General features: G+C 34.6%; 2 protein-coding genes across 3 annotated transcripts in view; one reads left to right on the top strand and one right to left on the bottom strand.

Annotated features, from left to right (window-relative positions):
* Positions 1-1,220: 1,220 nt before the first annotated feature.
* EMC3 (ER membrane protein complex subunit 3) lies at positions 1,221-13,062 on the bottom strand. 2 transcript variants are annotated; one of them, XM_032209931.1, is made up of 9 exons: positions 12,989-13,062; positions 12,131-12,332; positions 9,556-9,613; positions 5,780-5,873; positions 4,184-4,288; positions 2,871-2,952; positions 2,691-2,770; positions 2,050-2,132; positions 1,221-1,393 (listed from the first exon to the last, which is right to left on the bottom strand). In XM_032209931.1, exons 2-9 carry the CDS (start codon positions 12,283-12,285, stop codon positions 1,265-1,267), a joined length of 786 nt encoding a protein of 261 aa, XP_032065822.1. In that variant the 5' UTR covers positions 12,286-12,332; positions 12,989-13,062; the 3' UTR covers positions 1,221-1,264. The 2 variants fall into 2 exon arrangements, with proteins under 2 accessions (XP_032065822.1, XP_032065823.1); XM_032209932.1 differs by lacking the exon at positions 12,989-13,062 and adding an exon at positions 12,725-12,982.
* A 24-nt stretch (positions 13,063-13,086) lies between these two features.
* Positions 13,087-23,311, top strand: part of FANCD2 (FA complementation group D2) — a 47,174-nt gene continuing 36,949 nt past the window's right edge. The window contains exons 1-12 of the mRNA XM_032209930.1: positions 13,087-13,183; positions 13,929-14,013; positions 16,089-16,226; positions 16,993-17,060; positions 17,198-17,301; positions 17,679-17,742; positions 18,971-19,023; positions 19,637-19,715; positions 20,585-20,709; positions 21,176-21,263; positions 21,771-21,875; positions 23,094-23,194. Of these exons, the coding sequence (XP_032065821.1) occupies positions 13,947-14,013; positions 16,089-16,226; positions 16,993-17,060; positions 17,198-17,301; positions 17,679-17,742; positions 18,971-19,023; positions 19,637-19,715; positions 20,585-20,709; positions 21,176-21,263; positions 21,771-21,875; positions 23,094-23,194 (992 nt within the window). The 5' untranslated portion in view covers positions 13,087-13,183; positions 13,929-13,946. The remainder of the gene's footprint in view (positions 13,184-13,928; positions 14,014-16,088; positions 16,227-16,992; positions 17,061-17,197; positions 17,302-17,678; positions 17,743-18,970; positions 19,024-19,636; positions 19,716-20,584; positions 20,710-21,175; positions 21,264-21,770; positions 21,876-23,093; positions 23,195-23,311) is intronic.

Below are 23,311 nucleotides of genomic sequence, written 5' to 3'. Positions count from 1 at the left end.
TCCATTGGGATACTGTGATCCATGGGCTTATTCATTTTCCTTGCTATATAGCACTGCCATTTCATAGCTGAAATGAATTCTTGTTGTTATTCTACTGATGAATAGAATAATGATATAGCATAATTCAACAACTGTCTGCGTATCAATTCTCAGAACTCTCAGCAAAGGTCTCACTAGTTGGGAAATTCATGGGGCTGCAGCCTTATCAAGCGTAGATCAAGGCCAATGATATTTTGAAACATTATAATAGGAAATATTGGAAATTCTGTACATACACCACACTGTTAAAAAAATCTTAAATCATCTTTTAATGCACTTCTACTTTAGTGTCATAGATTGACAACTGAGCTACAGCCACGTATAATATTTGGCTGGTACCTAAAGAAAACGATTCAATCAACCTGGCTTTAGCCTTGTAAACTCAGGACATGCATCATTGTGTTTATACACACAACATTCTTTACTCCAAAAGCTATGAACATAATAATCTTATTTCATATACATGTTAAAAATTTAAATGTTTGATGGATTAGTTTAAGACCTAAAGCCCATTTTCTATAGATCTAAAATCCATCAAAACATATCTCAATAAAAAAGTAATTTATCTGATTCTAATCCATACTTTAATAGTATTCCATTCTAAAATTAAAGTCCAAGTTATTCTAGTGAGTGATATTTACTACAGTGAAATTTATTTACTTTCCATTTTGGTAACAGCATTCAGTTACTTTGTTTACCTAGATGACAAGAGAAAAGTTAGAAAGGAAAAAGTGAATCTTCATCCAGCTCTTGGACAAGCTCCAAGACTTTCTAGTAACTTGAACATTTGGATAACCAAATTCCACTTAAATTCAAGTTTTTAAGGATAGGTAGTTTCTCAAATGTAGTGGGGTTAAGCCCTAGCTGTCAAGGAACTTCAGTGTTAAACCATCTTTTGGGAAACAGTGACATTTAACAAATACGGCAGCAGTGTATTGAATTCTTAATACATTTCTGCTATCCACAACGTATAAATTTTTTTTCCAATGAGTGTGGCTTGGGCTAAAAGTTTAGTACTTTACATCTGCTCAATGAAGAACTATCAGCACAAGTTCTAAGATAACTCAGAAAACATCAGTTAATCTCAGGAGATGCTCTTGAAGCAAGACTTTTTCCTGCAGCAACATAATTCACAGAAATTCTGATCAAATTTATTCTGATCATCAATAAGGACACACTTCTGATATTAAACATAACTGATTTAATGTCAACCAAATAAAGGTCCTCAGAACATGGATGTCTGCAATTCTTCCTTAAACATGCCTTCAAAGCGGAGATCTTTAGCCATGAGTTCTTCCTCAACATCCTCCAGTGCCCACTGATGGTCAGTCAGTTCTAGAGCCTCCCATTCTGTCTGTAATGGCAAAGAAAGAGCACTGATAGGACCAGTAGAACACACCCAATAGCTACACTGGCTCTTTTGAAATTTATGGCAAGGTCTTATTCAATATCATGTCTTAGGAGTCTAAATTTGAGCAGTTGGGTATAGATCAATGATTAACTTGTTTAAAAACAGCCTGCACATTTAACCAGCCATCGTCTTGGCCAATATGTCAGTCAATGCCAATGCTTGACATATAACCATGGCCCCATTTTGCGTAACACATCACTTTTATCCAAATAAGATTCATAGGGACTTCGATGTTGTTTTCTCTCAATAAAAATAAACACTGAAGTAGCTCTATAGATTACCCAGTCAATTCCTCATATTTCTCTTGTGTCCACAACTTAAACAAATTCAGTCATGTGAGTTTCTTCCCAAATTCTCCAAAGCACTGATCAAGTTTGTTGAGCTTGGTTGCTGCTCTGAATTGTGCATGCCAGAACCCAGAAGAGAACAGCTATCTGGCGTGCATGCGTGTGGCGAAACCCGGAAGAGCAGCTGGCCAAAGGTTCGCCATAACGGCTCTATAGCTATTCTTTCTTTAAAGGCATTTCCCCTGTACATTCAAGGAAATGCTACCTATGATTTGAAGAATTAATTTCAGCAGCTGGATAAAAGTCTTGTACCTTGAATGCTTTATTGGTATCTGCAGGCATGGCCATGGCTGCTCCTGTCATCTGCTCCTGCATTACTCTGGACTGATCAGCAGCTAGAAATATGAAAACAAGTGGATTATTATAGTATGCTCTACAAGCATACTAACAGAAAAGACATTTCGGAAAGTGATAAGCCAACATTCATCTCTGTAAGTAATGAAATATTGTTTCCATGTTCACCCAATTATGTATAAACAATAGGCTCAGTTTTCTTTAGCATTAAACTGAAGATTAAAAGCTTTACACCTAAGTAGAGCTAAGGAAGTACATTTTAATTTGCAGAGGATACTAGCACGAGTAATTTGATTTGCAATCATAACACTAAAATTATTTCAATTAGAGTCAGCAGTGAGAAACCTTTTTAGGGTAGAAAAATAATAATTGTGAATTCCAAATTGTATAGTATGTATGAATTGGATTTGTCACAATCCTTTTGAATTGAAGCTACAAACAAGTATTTCCTTGAATGGATGTAATTTATGTCAGGTCATGACTCCTTCAAAAGGTTAACTGATTAGTAATCTTCTGAGGAAACAGTAACTACATTTGACTCAAATTTTCTCTTGTCTCTCTGTAAAACTTTTAATTTAAATGAACAGAAAATAACTTACCATTATCTTGGCCAAGAATGAGGGTATAAATGCTTCGAAGTCCAAAGACATTTAGAAAATACCAAGAAGCTGAGCTTACCCTAATATATCAAAGAAATTAAGTGTTATTTAAGTAATAAGGCCCTGTGTACAAGATTCTAGATCTGCTTCAAATAAGGTCAAACAATGAAAAACTCTTACCAAGATGCATCCAAGGTAAGCAATTCAATACCCTGTTGTAGCATTGGTTTAAAACGCAATGTCAGAGGAAAAGGGACTTTTGCTGCAAACGTTTAAAAAAAAGGTCTGTTAAAAAGAGAACTATTCTGTATGGCACATTGCCTTAGAAAAGGAGAGATATTATGAGAAGTTGTTTAAAGCAGAACTTTCCATAACTGAAAACAAAACAAAAAAATGGAAAATTGAAAAACAGAAAGGCAAGAAAAATTCAAAAAATAGAGTAAGCAGAGGAAATGCACAAAGTAGAAAGCAAATATCTCTTAAAACAAAGCAAATTAAATTAACAAGTGCCAGGGTGGATTTGATTTAAATCAAGTCAATTTAAATCATGATTTAAATTGCTAGTAAAAAGGCTTCATTTACATTAACTCAATTTAAATCATAATTTTTAAAGAGCAACTGTCATCTCTGTCCCACAATGGCTCCTCCTCTGACCTGCCGTTGACTCACTGACAGTCCCAATAATGCAGAATATATACAGCCTCATGCTACATAACTAAGCTCCATTTCCTGCTGAATAAACTGAATTATTATTGTATCTTAAATAGAAAACCATTTTTAGATAGATTTTTATTCCAAAAGCATTTTATTAAAATAAAATTGATAAAAATAAAAACATCCAATTTAAAATTTAAAAAATCCAATTTAAAATTTAAAAATCCTATTTCTTTTTATTTTTTTTAAATCATCAATTTTTATCCACCCTGACAAGTACTACATATATGCTGTCAAGAAAAGTGCAAATTAATACAAGAATAAAGCAGAAGCAGTTTGGCTAGTGTATAGTATTGGCAAACAAGAATAGTAAGCTAAATTGTGTATCACATACATAGATCAATTACTTCCAAAAGGAAGAACATCTTTATGCAACATTTATGCAATAAATATTCCACCAAAAAACAACAAATGTATCATCCAATACATCAAACCAAAATTTTCACTCGAGACTCCAATTATCATACTTCAGATAAACTACGTCAAGGCTCTATTGTTAGAAAGGGTGAAGAGAAAGAGGAAGACCATCAGCAAGGTGAATGGATTCAATTACAGGAGTAATGGGTGCACAGTTGAGAGACTAGCTTAGAAACTGAAAAAATCTATGTTGTTCCTAAGAGTTGACACTCACTTGATGGTACTTAATAAAAAAAATATTAACAACACCTCCCCCCAACCGCATTGGTGAGGAACTATAGAACGCATTTTATTGCATCTGCATGCAAAGTATTTCAAAGGTTTTTGACTGTGTAAGTTCAGAACCCTAGATTGACACTCACTTGTGACAAAGCCTGAGAAGGTCATGTTGATCCAACCACCAATTAAAATCATAGGTAACACATTTGTTACATTCCCCTTCATCATATCTGTCAGCATGGTAGGATCTGCAAGAAAAACAAAAGTTGAAGTGAATATATGGCAGTTTGCCTCCACTGTTGGATTTCTGAAAAGCTTTGAGTATAAAAACAGAATAAAACAAAAGATCACCCTGACTTAATCTTCATTTTAATATGTAGCAAGCCAGTGTAGTACAATGATTAAAGTGTTAAGAGTAGTCCACTCTCACTCACAGAAGGTCACTGATTGACTTTGGATGAGTCACTCTCAGGACAAATAGTATTTAAATTTGCTTTTTGAGAATGACTGGCCTGTTGGCCTATCTATAGGCTACATTTCTTGTAAATATTGTCAATATCTCTTGAAATTTCTCCAGGTACACCAAGCTAACACTGAAACATTTTTGGATCTTTCATAAACAGCCTATTAATTGATTTTACTCAAATTAATAAGTGGCTTTTCTTTTTTTCTTTTTTTTAATCTAAATTCATTTGGAATTGTTCTAAAATTAATGTTTAAAAGAGAGTAATGTATGAGTACTCTTAGGTTGTACATACATAAATTAATAGATCTCAGTTGTTATTTTTAACTGTCTTTCATTTTAAGGATATGAATGCGGCAAAGTAGCTTTTAAAATAGTAAACAGTAGCAAAGTGTTAATTGTTAGGTTCAGAATCTGAAATTGCACAAACTGCTCCAAATTTATCCCATTCAAGAACCTGGAGTGTGTTGTTCTTGCAAAACAATTAGAAGGAAGTTCATACAAATGATAGTAACTACATTTGTTTGAAAGCTTTAGCCACATTGACCACATTGTCAATCCTATAGATTACTTTAGCACTCTAAAGTAGAGGCCACACAGTGACTCTGTTCTGGAGGTTAGATATCTATGCCACTTACTGTTTAATTCATTTAAATTTTAAACTGATAGGGGAAAACTATGATGACTGAGGTGAGAACCTCACGCCTAAAAGATTGTTCAATTTATCAGTGCTCAAGTTAATTCCCTATATGTGTGGAATCCCAGAATTGCAGAAATGTTGTTGACAGAATGCATCTACTCCAGAGAGCAGCCTCTATTTGGTAGGACAACACAGGCTGCTTGAAAACCAGCAAACCAGAATGTCAAACTAGACTGTATTTGAAGTATGCCACTGTAAAACAAGCCCATTTCAGACTATAGAATGCTTTGCTTATATCATAATCTAAACTATAGTCAGTGTTTGGCTAATATACAATAGAAAGCATAATCACAATGTAAATTACTGGACCATTCAACCATATGTTACTTTCAAGTATTCTGAGCTCTTAATATTATGTGTTATTTGAGATACATAATGAATAAAGGAAAACCACACTTCTTTAGATGATCCTGCAGGATTTTCAAGGACTAAAGCAGAAAGCACACAAGATATCTAGCTTGTTTTATTTTTCTAAATAAATCAGCCATCAAATCAATAGCTATTTCTAAGCCTGAAACAAAACTAAATGTTTCTAATAACATTAATAAAACTATTTCAGGAAGGCTTCTTACATACCTGTCATTGGAGAAGGAGGCACTACCTTTCTTTTAGTTTTCTTAAAGAACCCATCATCAGGATTATTGAAATAATATTTCCGGGTCAGAAAGGACTGAAGGAAAAAAGACAACATTTATCAAAGACCGGGTTTAATCTCACACAGGCTAACTAGAAAGTGGATGTTATGGGAAGGCTGTAAAACTATGTTCCAGTATGTCAGGAAGAGTGTATAGTTATGCTAACAGAAAATATGTTAGCTTAAATATTGCTAGAATGAAGAAGTGAAAGACCTGTGAATAAGGAAAACTGGATGTAAAAATGTGATAGCTGCAATGAGATAAATTGTTATACTGAAAAAGCTACAAAAATTAAGGAATGGTTAATATTAAATGCTGAGATAATACACAGTAATAACAATTAAAAAATGGAAGTGGATAAAAAGGGCTAAACAACGATCTTCCAGAAAAATAAAATAGTAGAAGTCAAAGAAATGCATTAAAAAAATTACAAAAAGGTCATAAATATGAGAAACTTTAATCATAGCAAAGCTGCAGGTATAGATAGTACAGCAGGCAAAATGTTAAAAGACTGCTTAAAGAGTGGCTGTGTACCTTGGATAACATGAGTGCATTACTAGACCCTATATTAAGAAAGTATACCTCCAGACAGTATGGGAGTCTGTTTTGTGATCTGGCCTTTCTCACAGGCTGTTTCCTGGACTTAAAGGTCATCTCCAGCATTTTCCAACATAAACGTATTGCATTATTTCATATTTTTTTCTTTTTCTTGATATTGATTTGACACTCAGTTTATACACAGCATAAACGAAAAAGCAGCTGATTACATCTTTCATAATGTATGGTGTTCCCAGTTCTTCAGTTAGTAATATTTAAGGCCTTTGAACTATGGTGCTGGAGAAGACTCCTGCGAATCCCTTGGACTGCAAGGCGATCAAACTGATCACTCCTAGAGGAGATCAACCCTGACTGCTCTTTAGAAGGCCAGATCCTAAAGATGAAACTCAAATACTTTGGCCACCTAATGAGAAGGAAGGACTCACTGGAGAAGAGCCTAATGCTGGGAACGATTGAGGGCAAAAGAAGGGGACGACAGAGAATGAGGTGGCTGGATGGAGTCACTGAAGCAGTGGACTCCAGGGGTTGATAGAGGACAGGAAGGCTTGGAGGAACATTGTCCATGAGGTTGCGATGAGACACAACTTTGCAACTAACAACAACAAAAACAACCAAAATTCATTTTTAAGAAGATCTCGCTAGATATTTCATCACCAGGTTTTTCATTCAGAAATAGCACTTGGTACAAAAGGCTGAAGTATCGTCCTCTTTCCTACTTTTGATACTTCATCATTTTAAATGAACAGATGTCAGATCTGATTGCTCCCTGGGCCTGGATGTGCATATTAATAATAGAAACACTTTACATTTTAAAGATAGTGAAGTACATTTAACCTTCCTGAGAACTGATGTTCTAAGAATAATCTCAAAGCAATCAATATCTTTTTTTGTTTAATTTTTACTCAGAACAGAATCTTCCTATTCATTTTACTGCAGTCCAAAAATAAGTCTAAATGGAAAGATGTCACCCTCATTTTCTTTACGAGCCTCTGTGAATCTAAGTCTGGTGTTGACTTTTGGCCCTGACCTCAAAAAAGGGTAACCCAAAGCTTATCTCTATCCCTAGTTTAATTTTCACTAGGAATGGGACTTCCTCATGCATTTTACTGAGGTCCCCAAATAAGTCCAAACGAAAAGCTGTCACCCTCACTTTCATGGAGAACCTCTATAAATGTCAGTTTCTGACCTGACTCCAAGGAACCCTAATCTTAACACCAATCCTAATCCTAGTACTCGTTTAATTTGCATTGGGAATATAATTTTCCCATGCGTTTCACTGAGGTTCAAAATAAGTTTGAATGTAAAACTGTCATCCTCCCTTTCCTTAAGGACTTTTGGAAAACCTAACTCTGATATCAATAGCATTTAGGCTTATATATCACCCCACAGCACTTTACAGCACTCTCTGGGTGGTTTACAATGTAAAAGCATTATTTGTATATTGTCCGTCCCCCCCCAAACAATCTGGGTCCTCATTTTACCAATCTTGAAAGGATGAAAGGATGAGTCAACCTTGAGCCCCATCAAGATTGAACTCCAGACTGTGGGCAGAGTTTGACTGCGATACTGCATTTTAACCACTGCACCACCAGTGCATTTGGCGCAGATGTTGGTAGTGGCTCTGATTGCAAGGAAGCCTAATCCTAATCATAAACTGAACCATAATAGTTTAATTTTCACTGGGAATGGGATTTTCCCATGTATTTTCTCAAGATCCACAAAAGTTCCCAATGAAAAACTATCACCCATACTTTCCTTAGAGAACCCCTATAAATCTAACGCTGATGCCAATATTCAGACCTGACTTCTAGGAAGCCTAGCCCTCATCCAAATTTTAAGTGGGAATGAAAAGCTTTAATTTTAAGTCCAAAAGAAAAGCTGTCACCTTCACTTTTCTTAGAGACACTCTGTACATCTAACACTGATGTTGCTATTGGCTCTGTTTTTAAGGAAGCCTAACCCTAACTCTATTTTAATTTTCCCTGGAAGTGGCATTTTCTCATGCATTTTACTATGCTCACAAATACATCCCAATGAAAAAGCTGGGACCCTGATGCCACTTTCCTTAGAGACCCTCTGTGAATAATAATCCTGACATCAGTTTTTAGTCCTGACTTCAGAAACCTAACCCCAAATCTAATCCCAGTTTAATTAATGGGATTTTCCCATGCATTTTACTGTAGCAATAAGTCCAAACATAAAAAAGCCACCCACACATATTTGCCAGAATCTTTGAAAATTTAAGCCTGTGGTTAAATTGTGTAACTCTAACACTAATTTAATTTCTATTTGGAATAGGATTTTCCTATGTATTTTACTGTGCTCCAAAAATAAGTTCAAATGTAAAGGTCACTTTCTGTAGAGAAGCCCTGAGAGTCTAACTGTATGTTGGGTTTTGGCCCTGATGTCAAAGAAGCCTAACCCTAACCCTTATTTTTACTGGGAATAGGTTTTTCCCACACCACAGCCTATAGCTCTAACATAATTAGGTCTTGTATGACTTCCAAAGATTAGCCATTCAATAGCAGCTACAGCAAATCTATTTAAACACATCTTGTACCCATTTTCAAGCTCTGCAAGTTCTCCAATCTATTCCTATTGATCAGGACAAAAGATGTGAATCAATTGTTTCGTTTTCTATTTTGGTTTCTAAATAAACAACTAGACACAAGGACATTTTTTCTCCGAATGCCATCACTCTGCTAAACAACTAATTTCCACAACACCGTCAAATTATTCACTAATACTGTATTACTATTATTCTTCTCATCGTTACTATTACCTATCTCCTCCCACTTATAACCATGTTGTTTGCATCTTTATAATTTATATTGTTTTGTGTGTTTCCTAGTATGATTTGATTGCTTATTAGTGACTATCACTAAGTGTTATATCTTATGATTCTTGATGAATGTATTTTTTTCTTTTTATGTATACTGAGAGCATCTCTCTCTCTCTCTCTCTCTCTCTCTCTCTCTCTCTCAACAGGAACTAGTTAACTGGAGAGGGATGGATTTCTCATTTCATTTGGCACGGGAACCACAATTAGTAGCACAATTACTGGAAGATCTGGTTTACTCAATCAGGCAAACATACACAATAGCCTTTAATTTCAACACACAATAATGACAATTTCACAAATAGGAATCTCTTACACACCTGCTTTGGAATGTACTTTCCATTTTCTCTGAGGACTCTACTTCGAATTAGAACTTGGCTGAAACAAAACAAGGCCATTACATAAAATAAAATAGGAAATCAGCAAAGAGATGCACTCGTGTATGTTACATTTGGGCAAACTGTGAGAAAATATCTTAATGACCTTAACAAGACTAGTTTTCATTTACCAAATAACATCATCTTGAAAATATTAAGGAAATACATGAAGCAATATGTCACCTTGTGTTAGTTGAGAACTATTTCATTCCTTTATGCTGACACTGTCAATGTTTTATATTTACCTTTAATAATGTTTGCATGAATTGCATCCTCCATACACAGTTTTATGTTTAAGATAACATAAGCCTTAAACATCCAAAGGTACAGCTTAACAGATATGAATCAATCTGCTATTTTATGGAAATAAAATCATACATAGATCCTTACTGACATATAAACAGCAATGAAGTTTGGTGCCTGTTTCATTTATTTCATGAACAGCCATTCAACTTGCAATAAGCCATTAGGAAATAGGAATTGTTTGCACTTCCTTTAGGTGCAGTAGCAAGTGAATGCTTACTATAATAGGTGATTTTTCTCATACACATTACACCATTAGCCCATAGCAACTATTCAGTAATATTTAAGGATTCCAGACATTATTAACTCATCTTTATTTCTGCCATAATAGGATTTACATCTAGAACATGACCTGACCATTGCCAAAATTGGATTATTTTTTTTCTTTCATTGTAGTGTACTCTTGGTTATATGTTTTGAATCACTGTCTTACTGCATTATCTGTTCAAGTTTCAATTTCAGTTGATAAGTAGATGATTTGATAGTCTGCAGCATTCACTGATATGAAGCAAAAGTCATACTTCTTTCATCCAGATCCTGAGGTAGCAATATGTCCCCAATCCTTATCTCTATACTATTACTTCCATGCTTGAAAATTGATATAATGTTCCTATTGTGGAATGCAGGGTTTGTTTTGCACCAGATATAACAAACCCATGTAACAAAGTTCAATTTTCCTTTCCAGGAGTCTGAAGGTTCAATCATTTTACATTAGCACCCTTCACTATATCTCTTCAATCCATACTTTTCTACACTGGCAAATTGTATTAGCTTCCATTGCATCCATACTCTGATTTATATATTGTTATTCCTCAATTTACAACCATTTATTTTAATAATGATTCAAAATTATGACAGCTTGGAAAAAGTAACTTATAATCTGTACTTGCATTTACAACTCTTGCATCACCCCATGATCATGTGACTAAAATTTGAGCGCTTGCCAATTAGCTGACATTATGAATAGTTGGAGTATCCTATGGTCACGTGATCATTGCAATCTTTTCTGCTGATTTCCAGCAAAATACACCCACTGGGGAATTTTCAGGATTTGCTAAATGTCTGGTGATTTGCTTAACATTCACTGCAAAAATTGTTGTAAAATCAACACCAACTTGACTTACAACTACAACAACTTAGAACAGAAATTTCTGTCCCAATTATGGTCATAAGTCAAGGCCTACGTGTACTATATTTTGTTCCTTAGATTTTCATTTCTCCCTTTGTTCAGTCTGCATCAACTCCGTCCAAACAGAACTTTATCAGTCTTCTCTTTCATCTCAACACATTCATTTTTCCTTCAATTATCTGTTTTGCGATTGATCTTCAACCATTCAGTTTATGTGACTAAACCACCTCAACCATGCTTCTTTTGTACTGTCACTCATTTTATATAGTCTACATTCATTCAACACCAATAATCTTGATCTTATCATTTATTTTACTACATTAACTTCTTAAATTCTCCATTTCTACTATGATCAATATTCATTACATCTCCTAATGACATAACAATCATCCTTTGTACATTTATCAATGTATAAACTAACAATAAAGAGGGTATCATACATCTTTATCTTTCACTGTGATCAGTGCTGAACTATTCACTAACATTCTATTTATTCTCATGCAAACTTCAAACATGTTTTGATCTTATCACATTCACCAACCACCTTTCAACTCCATGTCTATACAAAACATTTTATAATTCAAGCCTCGTTGTATAATTTTTTCTTTTAATTTTCCAGCATCAACTCAATTGTGCTTTAGATTTATTGATTTCATTTATCAAGCATGAACTGATTTTAAACTACATATTTAAAGCAGACCTTTCTAAGTAGATGCCCATCACAAAAATTAACACTATCTTTCATTCTTGGATCTTTTGCTGTTGTTATATATGGCAAGAATAATTATATGTGGCAAAAGTATTAAAAGAGTAATACATTTGTCTGTCTCAGGCACATATCATCAAGACTTGGCATAATCTAGTCTGTGATTGGGTATCTTAGGAGCAAAGGAAGATCAAAGGATACTCCCAGATTTCCTAATAAAATATACACAGCCACAGGAAGAACTGATACGAAGTATAATATGTGCCATCTTTTGCAAATGGCAGCTCTAGATCCTCCAGCATGTGCCATAATCAATCTACATAGTATATTATAATTATTATTTAAAGAGACACTTGTCAACTATTTAGGGCACCTCTTACCTGTCAGACACTTGTTCCTGAGTAAGCTTTTTATCACTCTGGAGAAGGATGGATACATAGTGACGAATCATCCCCACAAAGAAGGTGATGAAGACTATGGGAAGCACCACCCATAATCGAATATTGGAATCCAACAACAGTTCTGGCTCACTCATTTTTAAGAAGAGTTCTGGTCATGCACACCAGCTTCAGTCTTTAATCTCTAAAAGATCACAAATGATGGTATAACTATTCATGTGTCTAAAAGATGCCAAATAAGAAATTATCACTGCAAACTTTTCCAGAAACATGTACAAAATGTATATTTTTAAAAAAATGTAGAACAAAAATAAGATTTGGGAGATGCCATGAAAGGTTTGAATATTATTTTTTTAATTTGCCTTCAAGGAAAACCTCACGCTGGAGCTGCTAGTCTGACACCAAGGCTTAGATTTGCACAGGAGGAGAGAGGAGGACGTGAAGAATAAAGTTAAAAGAAGCAAGGGTTCATTTAAAAGAAGATATTAGGCTCAAGACCTGTTTTTAACCTAAAGGAACTCAGTTCGAAAGCAGAAGAAATAAGATACGCCAAAGAAGGCTTTAAATTTGCATTACTGTATGTGTCTTTCCCTTTCCACGAAGTAATCATAGTCCGCTTTCACACGCCTGGAATGAAGTACCTGGGACTTGAACTTCGGTATTTTTTTTAAAAAAAATAAGACATACGGAAATGATTTTATCCCTATTTCTTAAATCAGAACCATCCCGCTCTTTGGAGGCCCCATCTTTCCAAATACGGCAAATGGGGAGGCCGAACCCCCGAATTCTCTGGTCTTGCTAATTAGGGAAACATTGGGAGACCCGCTTTTCAACACCGACCTGGTCCCCCTTCAGCCTTCCGGGATCAACGACTGACGTCCTCTTAAAGTGCCCGGCAAAATGGCTGTTTCCTAACTGATGAGGTCATCTCAAAGCGCCCCCGGCGGGCGTTTGGCGGGAGAATTCCAAAACGGGAAGGAGGAGAGCGCGCGCCCAAGATGTGCAGTGACTGTGTTGTGTAGTTGCCCCGCGTTGGTAAGCAATAAGCAGAGAGTGCGGTTGTTTGGCTTAGTCGTCGGCGGAATGCCTGCCTTAGGAGCCTCGCTTCTCCTGGCAGTATCGCTATCAGTCGGAGAAGGGAGATGACACGATGAAGTGATTTGAAAAGGAAGGGATTCACAAACGCGACAACCATTAAGAAACAAAAACCCTTCTCAGGGAAATAATGGAATGTCTGAAAGCCTCAACAAGCATTCTGACAGCAACAATTTGTTGTACAGGATACCTGTATTCAATTGTGTTATTCATGAAAATATATTTAGGTTATCCTAATCACATATTTGACTCACTGAAGAAGAGCCTAATGCTGGCAAAGATTGAGGGCAAAAGAAGGGGAGGACAGAGAATGAGGTGGCTGGATGGAGTCCCTGAAGCAGTAGGTGTGAGCTTAAATGGACTTCAGAGGATGGTAGAGGACAGGAAGGCCTGGAGGAATGTTGTCCATGGGGTCGCGATGGGTCAGACATGACTTCGCAACTAACAACAACAAAACAACAAATCATATTTGCCTGCTATGATATACATACACTCTGCAGATGATTACAATAGCTCCTTTTGACACTTATAGAGTTATATAATAATCTTTCAAATAAAATCATTGTGCTGGAATGCAATTGTGTGACTATGATTTATTTGTTACACAATTATTTGCAAAGATCTTAATTTAAAGGCATGTTTTCTTCAGCCAGTCTCTAATTTTCACCTAATTTTCTTGATCTAGGGAACATCAACACCTGTCATGGCTTCAAAACGGAAATTGTTCAAACCTCATGTCAACAGTGAAAATCTGATAGAAGAATTACCAAGTATGTAAAGATGGAACCTTTCTTATATGAAATCCCTGTCAACGACATTAAGCAAAGGAATGCTACTGCTGTTAGAACTGAAGAACAGCAACAAGAACAAGCTTTTTCTTCCCACTTGAAGTACCTTTCCCCCCACATCATAAGCAATGAATATGAAATGTTAATTGTAGGCTTTCAATAATGTCACAAATAAGTTGTCATAAATTTTCAAATATCTATTTTATTTAGTTAGTATAGAATTTTATATATTGCTCAATTACAAACATTGATCCTCAAATATTGTTGTCACAGTTGCAATGGTTTAGGATGCTCCATATTATTTATATCTATATAGCAATAACACTTAGACTTATGTACTGCTTCATAGTGCTTTACAGCCTTCTCTAAGCAATTTACAGAGTCAGCATTGCCACCAAAATCTGGATCCTCATTTTACTGATCTTAGAAGAATGGAAAGCTAAGTTATGCTTGAGCCAGTCAGAATTGAACTCCAGACAGTGAGCAGTAAGTTAGCCTGCACTACTATATTATAACCATTGCACCACCACAGTTCCTATATGCCTTTTGATGGCTAATTTGTCAAAGTGCCAAGCTTCCAGAAATTCTCTGGTGTTTTTGGACTTGCTTGGTCTAGGATACTCAAAGTTTTCCATTTAAAATTATGGTAGGTGTATCCATTGGTTTTGAAATTAAGGAGTTTTCATCATGTCTTCTGACTGTTCTCCTGTTTCCCGGAAAATAAGACTTCCCTGGATAATAAGCCCCATTGGGGCTTTTGAGTGCATGCGCTAAAAAAAGCCCACCTATGAAAATAAGCCCTCCCCAAAATTATTGCAACACCACGTTTGCTACCTCCTGCACCTCAAAAATAATAAGACCTCCCAAAAATTAAGGCCAAATGCTTATTTTGGGGGTCAAAAGTAAATAAAACCCTGTCTTATTTTCAGGGAAACACAGTAGTTGTTTATGGCTATGATCTGCTAATCTTCTGCCTGTTTGTCCTACATTGTGGCTTTTGAAGTCCTTACTCTGTATGCTGTAGATGACTCCTGTTTTTAATTCTGGGGCTGGTTTCTGTACAATGGTGATGCCATATTGTAGTAATGTCTATTGGTGATTTCTGAGATGTTTGATATATGGCAGTGCTATCCTTTTCACAGCTTGTGTTGCTTATGCTGTATTGAATTAAGTGGTCAGGAACAATGAAGTTGTGTCCATGTCCATTTTGTTGGAAGATATTGTATAGATGATCTGTTTCATTTTTCTGATGTTCAGGTTGCTGCAGTGTGTTTGTGCTTGTCTAAATAGGGCTCTTACAGTTTCTCTTGTGGGAGGTTGGGATGTTACTTTGGTAGTGGAGCACTTGGTTGATGTGAGTGATTTTATGGTAGACTTGTGATTCTAATTTGTCATCACTCTCTGCTGATGAGTATATCCAAGAAGGTTAATGTGTTGTTGTTTCCTTCTTTCCCTAGTGACTTTGAAGATGTTGATGGTTTTATGTGTGTTCTGTAGGTGGCCCTTTTTAATTATGGCAAAAGTGTCATCTATGTACTGGATCCATACGTTGGGTTCTAACATTTGCTAATCAGAAAATATACTATCAGACTCCTGATTTTTTTGCCACTAACACATCTATCCTTCTATAATGTCCACATTATAGTATACTGGTATAATAATCTTAATTTGAATATATAAACTTCTTGATAGAGTCATATTTGAGAGTTGAGAAACACATGTAGTGTATATAGAGAATGCAATTCAGAAAAAAAGTTTAAGTCCCATTAATTTTGTTTTAATTCATTATGAGCATCATATCCAGCAATTATGATCACAATATACAGATCTACTCTTAGATGCTTATAAAGCAGAACCATTTTTTATTATTTTCCCTCTTTAGTATCTACAAGTGGCTTGTCAGAAAGTGTTTTACAATCCCTCGCATTGCTGTTTCAAGGCAGAAATAACAGAACAAAAAAAGGGATAACATTTTTACTGGAATGTTAACTTATGCATTTAGCTGTTGTGATTCTACATTAATTCCAATATTCATTTTGCTTATGTTTCCCTATTAGAAACAAAAAGGCCTCGAATCTCTGGAAAGAAAAAGTCTGTTTTACAAGATAATGATATAGAAAACAATAATGCTTTTGGGCATCTCCTTAAGACTGCAGGGATTACATTGAAAGCAGGAGAAAAACAGAACGAAATAGGTATTGTTTGTTGTGCTATGCTTCTTTGGTAAATGGAGTAGTTGGTGTTATATATGCAAATCTGGGGGGGACAGGGAATTATTTTCTTTCTTTTTCTTTTTCTTGAAGACTTTTGAGTCTTCAACAGGAAATATTTCAGTTATATATGAAATAAATATCCATCACAAAATGGATGATAATGATGGTGAGGATGATTAATTTTCTTCTGTGTTTTTATATTATATCTTCGACATACATTATATTAAATTTAACTACCTATATTATTTTTTTCCTGATTTACTGCCAAATTGTGACTGCCCTATTACTTTCGGGAAAACCAGTTTATTGGTTCTTCCTAGCATTTCAGTTTCTCTCCCCTCCTCCCTTTTTTTTTTTTTTTTTTTTTTTGATTAATGTTTCTGGAAACATTGCAGTCCTTTCTACGTTTAGGCATATTTACCAATAATATTTTTGCAAAAAGAAGAAAACATGCTGTACACTTGTCTTTGATATGTCATCATCAGTGTCAAAACCTATATGACAATCCAAATTCAGTGAATCAGAAGAAGAAAAGCAAAGGTTTCTTCTCTTGATTGGATGCAGTTTGGCATAAGGCAGGTCTCCCAGAAAGATATATAGTTATTGTATTTTCTTATTTGGATTTTTTTTTTAAAGCTGTTGGATTTCTGGCAGGTGTCATGGAGTCTTTAAAGGGAAAGGTGGCATTTTAGAAGAATGTGATGTAGATACATATTTTTATGCATGATACTTGATACTTTTTTTGTAGCTGTAGATGGAGCAATTTTCCAGAAAAAGTTGCATCAAGCCTTAAGAAAACACCCTTCTCATCCACAGGTATGAATCTGATCATATGACATTTCTGAAACTATATTGCTATATATTTATTTCAATCCACATAACAAAGTGCTGAAAAGCAATGATGACTTTTATGATTGCTCAGTCTTCCTTTTTTTGTCCTTTTAAAAAATTAGATTGTTGCAGAATTCATCAGTGGCTTGGAATCCCACATTGAAAACAGAGATCAATTTAGGAATTGTCTTCTACCATGCATACCTGCACAAAATCAAGAAACAAAGTAAGTGAAAAGAGTTGTTTGATGCTTGAAAACTATCATCCAAATATTTCATAACTATAATTAGCTTCAGCGGTATTGAAAGATCCCTGATGACTTGCCTGGATGGGGATAGGGATAAAAGTACTAATGTAAATTGATGCACCTTTTAGAGGGCAGACCAAAAGCATATACTGTAAATAAATGCTATAGTACATTGACTGAAAGTGATAAATCTGTTCAATTTTTTTGTTTAAAGAATTCAAAGATTATTCCAGTGCAAATACATAGTTTTTAATTTGCATATTTCCACTTAGCAGTTAGATTATGCAACCAATCAGCAAATTTTCTACAATGAATTTGTAATAAGAGTAACAGGAAGCTGTCTTTCTCCTCTTTAGTGATGCAGTGCATTCATACTGTGAAAGCCTCATTAAACTGCTTCTTGGTATTGAGCTATTGCAGGTATGTTTATCATTTGATTTTTCCATTTTCTTCTAATAATCAAAAGTAGACATCTAAAGTGTCACTAAGGCATTAGACTGAACTTGTGAGAAAGATGAAAGTGGGGGAAAATGGAGCTCATTTGCAGTCTATTCCCATCTTTCCCACATTTCTCCAATCATCTGTAATTATTATTCTGCTCTATTTGGTCCAGGGTTACAAAGAGAACTATACTCTCATTCGAGCCAACTCAGTATATAACCCATACCCTTGCCTGAATCTATGGAGGTTGGAGAGAGGCAAGAGTATGATTGTATACAGCCCAGTTTTTTCCTAATTACTCTTCAGAGAATGCCTAGATAGGACTAGAATGATGAATAGAAAGATGTCACAAGATTGTTGGAAAGATCCATTCGTTTTGATCACTTTTGACTGCAAATAACATCGGGTTAATATTAATCCACCTATACCCTAAATTTTTAAAATGCACTGAGAAATTAGGAAATGGGTATAGTTCTGTTTCACTTTAAACTGGGCTTCACAGTCACAAAGGATGCACAACAAACTGATCACTTTCTTTCAGATTTTCAATTATCTGGACATACCTTTAACAATCTTTGGACCATTATATTATTATCCACTTTTAATGTCAATACTTTTTAATTATATTTTAATGTTAGTATTTTTTAATATAGTGTAAAAACTAATGTGTATTGCTGGTCTTTGACAGTAATAAAGATTTTACTTACTTTCAGATTTGAATAGTTTATTATTAGTTGCTATAGTTTGTTATTGCAATCAGATAATTGATTTTTAGTCTCTTTATGTACTGTATGTATTGCCCAAATGAAGTAACAGTTTTCTTATTCAAAATGTGTGTCTTTGTATTACAATCAGAAAATTGATTTGTGGTCACTTTATATTTAAAACTAAGTTTATTGTAAATATTTGTGTTAACTTTTTAATGCTACATTAATTAAGATTCCCCAATATTTGTAATGGATTTGGTCAAGATGAAAAAGTAAAATATTTGAATAAATTCAATTTTTATCTTTTAAATTCAGGAGATAGAATTTGTCTTCTCTGAAACAGAAAGCTATTGTATCATTTTGCTTGTGAACATCTCCAATGTTTTTATGTACCATTATATGATACTTTAGAAAAATGTTCTTGCATTATTTTGTACAAGATTTTGTACACAATGTAAACAATTTTCTCAAAACATTTTTATCTTTTTGTTTTTTGGAAGCCTGCTGTGATAAAATTATTATTTGAAAAGCTCCCTGAATTTTTTCAGGAAAGGTAAGTAAATCTGAGGGAGATGGGCAGTTAAAAACTATGAAATAAATAAATAGATGGATGGATAGGATAGGATAAATAAAATAAAATAAAATAAAAACCTTTTTGAAAGGTATTTAAGGTAGAACATTGTCTATTGGATAACTTCTGTTTTTTACTGTTCTAAATCCTAAAAATGGGATCTGATTTGCATTGAAGAGGGGGAACAGTACACTGGTATAAATAATTTGTTTGTAGTCCTAAGCAGTACACAATGAAAGATATTCAGCTTTTTATGGTATATATACATACTGCTGTGAAAGGCCAGCTTTACATGGCAAAATAAACAAATAGACTGGTGAGCTGTAATTGACTTTATTTTAATACCTAGTGTAGATTGTTACATGGCTCAAAATTAAAGTGTCAGTCAATCTTCCTAATGTTATTTATATTATGAATGGTGCCTTTATTTCCAGTAAAAAGGCTTAAAGAAACGGTGCTGAAAAAAGAAAATTTGGATCATATCTAGACAGATAATTAATAGATTATAGAATATAATTTGTATTAGTAGTAAGGAAGATAGAGTGCTTGATCTCTTCTTCCCTATTGTGATTCTTTTGTCATTTTTATTTTTCAGCGTTGGAAGTGATGGATTAAATTTGCCTCGGCTGATTGTCAATCAATTAAAATGGCTTGACAGGATAGTTGATAACAAGGCAAGACCAAATAATAGACAATTAGAAACTCTTTTTCAGGGTTCATTTTAAAATTCAGCTGGTGCTGGATCTTACAATGTAATTTGTGCAGTTCTACTTGAAGTCAGGCTATTGAGAAGTCAAAAGAGTAATTGTTTATAACTGGGTTATAATAAAATATGTATTTATTATGTTTGCTTTGCTTCATTACAGAGATGAAGTTCATTGCATATAGAAGCAATATAGAAGAAGGGAAAAAACTGCTGGAAAGAGGAGGGACCATAGCCGTTGTGGGGGTGGGATTGCTCCTTAAAATTATTTACTGAAAAAAAAAAGAAGCCTAAGTAATTAAAACCAATTTCCTGAAATTTTTTGCAGAATTAAAAATTCATTTTATAGGGTCAAAAATGCCGCAGATATTGTCATGTATAATAGATATCTGCTTATTAGAAAAAATATTTACCAAATTTTTCTTCTCTTCTAAATTGCGGGAGGTAAAATGACATGGTTGTACAGAGAAACAGTTTGTGGGGCTCCTTGTAGCAAAATCAAGCTTGATTTTATTATTATTATTAAATTTGTTTGCTACCCATTTTGCTTTGAAGTGATTTTATTTATGAAATTTATACCCAGATTATACCCACTTTGGATAGTGACATGGCCAGCACATAAATTTAATAAAATAAAATAATGTGATTTTGATTTATAGCAAAATGTTTGTTGTTGACATACTATATAAATAATATATTTCTAATACATAATTAGTATCTTAAATATATATGTATAGCATATATCTCCTGGCTTGTCAGTATTTTTTTTAAGCAGTCACAGAGACTGTAGAGAAACTTGTTTTCTTGAATTTCTATGACTTCATGCTTTGTTACTTGTAGGATCTTGTTTCAATGATCACGCAGATGGTTTATGTTTCACCTCCATCAATCCAACATGATATCATTACAAGTCTGCCAGAAATTCTGGAAGATTCCCAGCATAGTGAAATTGCCAAGCAACTTAGGTAAATATGGTATTAATGTGCTTTAAAAGTACTCTTCCTGTATTTAATGGTTTTCTGGCATTTCCCAACAACATTGTCATTCAGTATAACATAGGAATTAATAGAGACCATAGCCAAAGTAACTAAGTTGGTGAAAGGCCTGGAAATTGTAATATTCTATTATAATCCATTCCTGCTAGTTTTACCCATTTAGAGAAATGAGCCAATCTAGACTTTGGAATTGTTAGTAAGAACAGTCCAAGAACTAGAAAATCATAACACGGTGGGTGGGTGGGGGGTGCCCCAGCTATTTTGGTACCAATAAAGTTTGTTGCAAGCATCTTCCTGGGTTTCACATCTTTCTTGGATAATCTCCAAGAAATAAAGTCCTAAAATGAGCAATTGACAAAAACCCACTATATAATATTGCAGTTTGGGTATTTTGTACCTGTTAAAAGGTGTTTTTTTTTTTTTGCCTATTCTTTAGTTCTTTGTTAAAGGAGAACATTGGGCTCACAGTTCCAGTCCTGGATGCGCTTTCCTGTTTGAATCTTGATATAGAACTTCTCTCTGAGGTATGGAATCTCCTGTCAGGAATTAAATTTGCCGCAGTTTTGAAATCAGCCAGAAACTCATTAACTGTTCTACTCCTGTATCCAGTGCAGGCAAGAAAGTCACACTAAGAGACAATCTTGATTGCTCCAAATTTTCTTTGTTAGAAGGATTGTCTCTGTTATCTGAAAGCTTAAACAATTTCTAGAATGCAAGATAGCCTTGAATTTCCTAGTTTTTGTTCTAATCCTTTGGCATGAGTTTTATTTAAAAAAATCTTAATGAGTTTTACATTAAAATTAACTCAACATTTTGGGATAAGGGCAATCAGATAGATAGATGATTGATAGATAGATAGATAGATAGATAGATAGATAGATAGATAGATAGATGATAGATAGATAGATGATAGATATATAGATGATAGATAGATAGATAGACAGACAGACAGACAGACAGATAAAAAGATATAGATATATTAATGCTTTTTCTCATTTTCACATCTGAACAAATTTCTGCTCTCCCAATAGATACGCCAATCTGTCATGATTTCAGTGTCTGCTGTAAAAGTGGAAGATTTACCTGTAATAGTTAAATTTATTCTTCATTCTATGAAGGCCACTGAAGCAACAGAGGTACAGTATCCTCAACATCAAAGATGCCCAATTTGAATATTATATTTTTGGAATGAAGAAGAGTCCACAGTATAATAAAAAGGGGGAAATGTATGAATGACAGGCTCCAGTGTTAATTCACACCTGGAACTTTTACCATTGGCATCATTTCAGATTATTTTCATCTCCTTTTTTTCTTACTTAGGCAGATAAGCAGAGGTTTTCAGTTTGGTTTGATTTGTTTCAGTTTGGTTCATAGTTTGTTACAGTTGGCTCTGAGCAGTTTCTAATGTTATCCCCGGTAAACAGCATTAAAATCGCTAAGAAGAAATTAGATAAATTACAAAACATATGCAGTAAAATATCCCTATGTCAATGATTCATCTAATGTCTTATAATCATACATGCAGAAAGCATCACTTTTGTTTCCACTTCTCAAAGGCCTACTGAAATACCAAGGCGTGATTGCCTTCCCCAATCATGCTCGGTCAACTTAAATTTGGGGATGAGGGGTTGCTGTTGCAAGAAAGGGGCAAACATTTGAAAAGACCTTTCCCCATTTGAAAAGGCCTTTCTTTAAGAGGGGTACCCAGAGGGAACCTGTACTTCCTAATCAGCAGGCAGAATTTACTGGCAGTTGCTTTAAACTTTAGGAAAGATATTTCGAACTTGAAATGTTTGCAGTCTGAAATATTTACAAGACTTGAGTTTAATAAAGCAGTTTTTTTACATGACAGTACTGGACTAGGAGTAGGAAGACCCATGTTTTACTCCACCCACAATCACAAAGCTTGCTGGGTGACTTTGGGCAGTTATTCCATCTCATCCAACCCACATTATAGGGTTGTTGCAGGAAAAAAACTAGGAGAAGGGAGCACCATGCATGTTGCCTTGTGCACCTCTTTAAAAGGCAGCATATATACCTAATAATGTATTATTTATTTATGCTGCTTCCTTTATTATTGCAGAAAAAATTTTTTTGGTCAGTTTCTTTATAGAGCTGTGAAGAGTACATACTATACCACTTTACTATTTTTAATTTGGTTGTCATTTGCATAAAATATGGAATATATATTAATTGGTGTTATACAAAAATATGTTAAAAGCTGCTTATAAAAATATGCCATTGCAGTCTTTGCTGTTTCTTTCTCTCTTCCTTTTTCTCATTTTTCCTAGTAATCATCTTGAATACATTGTTGTTGTCCAAATGAGTATTGAATGATACATACTGTCATGCAGGTAATTTCTGACCTTCGTAAGAAGCTGAATCTGGAATCATGTGCTGCCCTTCCAAGTATCCAGGCATCTCAAAGCAAACTCAGCAGCAAGGGACAGTCAAGGTCTGTATGTAGTATTGATATCTGTTTAAGTTAGTCTTCTTCTGTGCCAATACCTAGCTCCTAAAATAAGGTAAATCCAACAATAACACATTGTTTAAAAGAAACTCAAAAGCCTTA

This window comes from Thamnophis elegans, chromosome 2 (genome assembly GCF_009769535.1).
Source record: "Thamnophis elegans isolate rThaEle1 chromosome 2, rThaEle1.pri, whole genome shotgun sequence".
In the NCBI taxonomy this organism is placed as follows: Eukaryota; Metazoa; Chordata; class Lepidosauria; order Squamata; family Colubridae; genus Thamnophis; species Thamnophis elegans.
This window is presented reverse-complemented; position numbering and strand designations above follow the sequence as displayed.